The sequence below is a fragment of the Diaphorina citri genome, unplaced genomic scaffold (assembly GCF_000475195.1).
Source record: "Diaphorina citri unplaced genomic scaffold, Diaci psyllid genome assembly version 1.1 scaffold847, whole genome shotgun sequence".
NCBI classification, from domain to species: domain Eukaryota; kingdom Metazoa; phylum Arthropoda; class Insecta; order Hemiptera; family Psyllidae; genus Diaphorina; species Diaphorina citri.
Genome location: NW_007378279.1, coordinates 88,955 through 93,279, shown reverse-complemented (window position 1 = coordinate 93,279; position 4,325 = coordinate 88,955). Strand labels below are relative to the sequence as shown.

The window sequence follows — 4,325 nt, the reverse complement described above, 5'->3', positions numbered from 1 at the left end:
CAGGATGTTTCAAAAAGATGTACCTACCTATCTACCTACAGGGTGTTCATAAATTACCCCACCCTCTTTTTTTTGCCGAAGATGGAACCTCTAAAAAAAGTTTGATAAACTGTATACCGAGATAACAACGGAGGTCTTATCAATCCAAAATCGAAAAGAGAAGTGTAGGAGAAAGCCAGCCATTCCCTTTGAGGATAAAAGTTTACTCTGGGCAGGAATCACATTGGAACCAAGCGCTTAGAAGGCAAGTGTAGTAGGTGTACTACCTTTCAAGATAACTAGGCTGGCGAAACTGTTATGTTAGAATTTCGTTTTTAGATTCCTACCGCGCGCTTAGTGTCTGGTCGTTATTAGGTAGATAGGTTGGTATCTTCTCAAAAACAGTCGGTAGATACCTCAGTATCTAAGTTCGCTAGGTCTGTATGAGTACCCAACATTGGTAATGTCTTTTTGTCACGCAAGTATGGATGTAACCAACAGCCAGTGATGCCGATTTAACACATTGTAAGTATTTACCTACACTTTGAACCGTAGATCATGTTCAATAATGAGTGGAAAAGTTTCAAACTGTTTTTCTTACCTCATTTATATTTTACCTATACTCATCACTCTTCTTGTTCCTCTCATAGATCTAGAAATTATTTTTGGTTCTAAAAGTCACCCAAAAATTGTTTACTTCCCTTCTTTTTACTTTCTATTATTCCTTTTCTTTTTACCGAGAACGGAAGAATTTCTTTTTGTAGTTTACCTACTTATCCTAAGTAGGTATTACCTACCTTAAGGAGATTATTGTTTTATATTTTACCTACTTTTGATCAGTTTAAATGAGGGTCTATTTGAAAAGATGTTCTTCTGTTACCATGCTCAGTATTTTAGTTTTGATCTGCAGCTCACTCATTGCCATCTATCTGTACTCTGGTATGTAGAACTATTTAATTAGATTTAGACTATTAGGTAGGTACCTTATACTCTAGTATGCGGGACATATTACCTTAGCTATCCTGGAAGCTCATTATTCTTGTATGCAGTAGGTACCTACCATTGTACCAACCTACTAGGTGTTACCTACCTATTCCCTATTATCTAAGTGAAGGAAAGCGTTTAGACTACTCTTTGTCTAGACTAATTTGACTACACCAAACCGATTAGACTACTTTGTATGGGTACCAGTCGATTTCGGTAGACTGTGGTGTAGACGCTTCAAGGAAAATCAAATTCACCGACCTCGAAATTTCCAGGACCTCCCAATTTCCTCAACAACGAAAGTGAATCTCAAGGCACAGTGACCAAGTTGGGATGTCGATTCCTCACAGATGGGTATGACTTGAGCCACCCTGTAGGAGGGAAAGTGGAGGGGAAGACATTGGAGGAGAAGTACTTCCCCACTCCTGTATGGGGAGAGGGGGAGGGAGCAATGGAATTGACCAGCGAAAGCGAACTTGAGGATCTAATCGAACGTATTGGACAAATACACAGAGAAGTCCTGGAAAATATTCATTACAACTCGGTGGATAACTATTTACAGTGAGTGATACCAATCATCAGGCTTTCTCCTAATAGTGTATTGTGTCAAGGTACTAGAAGAAATAAGAGCAGAAGACAGAGTTAGTTATCTAGAGACAGAAACCGCTGAGGCCACAAGGGCCATGGAAGTAGGACTAGGTACCTAAAGAAGCAGAAGAAAAGAAATAGGAAGAGCTTCCCCCAAAGAAGCAGAAGAAAAGAAATAGGAAGAGAAGAAATAATGTGGTAAGTACCCAACGATGACCAATATGACCATTAAATGAAAAAGCTGCTGTCCTCGGAAGCCATAGTTGGCCTATGAAAATATGATGGAATGATTCTGCATCATATTTTCATCCTCAGATTCTACGAAGACTACAAACGGTCCGGTCTCGATTTCCACACATTCTACGCTGGCTACCGGCCCACATTCCGGCCACATGAGAACTGCATCGGCCTCGCTATAGAGGTGCTAGAGCGGCTACATACCCATCTCACACCGCGGTGGCCACATTTGGCGCGGTACACCTATCTGGCCTCCTGTTGGATGAATATTTCGGCCGAGTGGATTAATCAGGTTGGGGGGAAGATCACGGAGGAGATTGATACCCGAGGACTGGCCAGGAGCGGATTGCAACATGTTCTAGGTAAGTCCAACGAAGGGAGTTTCTACTGTTTTAACTGGACGATTATTATTTTATGTGAAAGCTCTTGAACGCCTTTTCAGTTTTGGGCGAAATTTATCAAAACATGCCAAACGCAAAGTATAAAGAGAATTTGATCAGTTTTGACCTTCAGGTCCTAGTGCACCGCCCAATGTCATTAAAATACCACCAGATCCAGAGTCTCACCTTTTAATGAACCTTGGGCTTTTCTGTCTTTTGAACATTGTTTTGTAAAAATTTCGCTCGCGGCGCAGTAATTCCTTGTAAAGTATAAGTCCTATTGTATCACAGGCGCTCTCCAGATCAATGTAGAAGGCAGACGTGGCTATATTCTCATAGATCAAGGATTTGCCCTGGAATCTCCAATTGTACTCATGCTGGATGGAATGCATCCTCACAACCGTAAGAACCATAAAATTTTACCTCATAATAATTAAAACAAATTCAACCAAACTCAAGATCAGAGCCCGTTCTCCCTTTATTCCCAATATAATGTTTAAGTCACCCATCCATTTATTGGCCTTGCTCGGCGTAGTTTAACACAAGTGACGCTAAAACCGGTCTTAAAATAACGACTGAAGTGTTACCTAAAACTTTCTCGCTTAGAGTTTATAGATCGTCGCGACAAATTCCGAGATCAGGGCTCATTTGTGTGAGAAAATGTGAAAGAAATTCCCCAAAAACCATTTTTTGGCTTTTTGGTTCTCTGGACAAAATTTGCACCACCATTTTCGTGATCCTGGTAAAAAGACCTTTAATTTGATATATTATATGTCGACTAGGTTTAGATAAGTCCTTCTATGGGTAGTCTTGATTTTAAATCATTACATGAAAGTAAAATCAAATCAAGAATAATAATAAACTGAATATTAAATAAATTAGGTAGGTACATAAGTAGTTATTTTCTCTAATCACTACGGGCTAAAAAATTCCCGGAGGGACGGACCCTGCTTGTTATTACTATTGTAATAATAAAGGAAGGGCGGACTAAAAACTACCAGACTCTTTCAAGGACACCATTACGTACTACGTAGGAGTAAAAGGTATTTGGCATATTGCATATCTATTTAGATACCAGGCGCACATAAAAAATAAGGCTACTTTTGCATCACCTTTTCAAGTTAGCGTCTGCCCTGTAAGTGCAAGATCGCGAATTCAATTCTCTTACGGGTACGAAATTTATCTCAATTGGATAAAATCTTACGAAGTTCTTTTATTTCCAGGATGACGGCATCTTGTCAGAATTGGAAGACATGGACCAAATCCTGGGATATGACTCAGGTGTCACTCTGAGTAAACTACTACAACTCAAATCTGTACTCCGGGATGAACAGTTTGTACGGGGATGTGTGGAGTTACATGAGGACGAAGTTCTTTTATTTCCAGGATGACGGCATCTTGTCAGAATTGGAAGACATGGACCAAATCCTGGGATATGACTCAGGTGTCACTCGGAGTAAACTACTACAACTCAAATCTGTACTCCGGGATGAACAGTTTGTACGGGGATGTGTGGAGTTACATGAGACACTGGAGAATATTACTCAACATAGATCCTAATACTAATATTCTGGGATGAAGGTGCTGAGAGAGAAATATTGTGCCAAACATATAATAAATGATGCTGCTCTCATTTTGTGGCTTGTCCTGAGTTGATCAGCAATAGAAACAAGGTACAAAAGTGTTTCTTTTGCATGTCACAATATCACAAATTATCTCATTTTGTGGCTTGTCCTGAGTTGATCAGCAATAGAAACAAGGTACAAAAGTGTTTCTTTTGCATGTCACAATATCACAAATTATAGGTAGGTATTGCTCAAAAGTCTGTGAACACAAACACTAATAGAAAGTAGATGACTGTATGGTTTCAATTTACGAATAAAATCTAGCCCCAAGTTTTGCGTCAATTTACCCCATAACTTTCCAAGGTGTACATAAGGACAAGTTAGATGAAAGTGTTCTTATGAACACCTTGGGAAGTTATGTATTAGATAGGTATATTATTTATAATCGAGCTCATGGATAACAAGAAAACTAGTCCAAATCTCACTAAGAAATGGACCTCTTTTCCTTTCCTTTTCCTTTTCCAGCTGGGAAAAATTGGTTAGAACTTAGAATTAGAAACCTAACTAAAGCAGAGAAAACAAAAACATTAAA

The 4,325-nt window shown here is 39.2% G+C and overlaps 1 protein-coding gene across 1 annotated transcript; it reads left to right on the top strand.

The window, feature by feature from the left end:
• The first annotated feature begins 659 nt into the window (after nt 1-659).
• LOC103512527 lies at nt 660-3,728 on the top strand. Its single transcript, XM_008477293.3, has 7 exons — nt 660-918; nt 1,239-1,524; nt 1,867-2,150; nt 2,460-2,570; nt 3,290-3,303; nt 3,392-3,505; nt 3,555-3,728. The coding sequence occupies exons 1-7, from the start codon at nt 825-827 to the stop codon at nt 3,726-3,728; spliced, it is 1,077 nt and encodes a 358-aa protein (XP_008475515.2). The 5' UTR covers nt 660-824.
• Nucleotides 3,729-4,325: the final 597 nt, after the last annotated feature.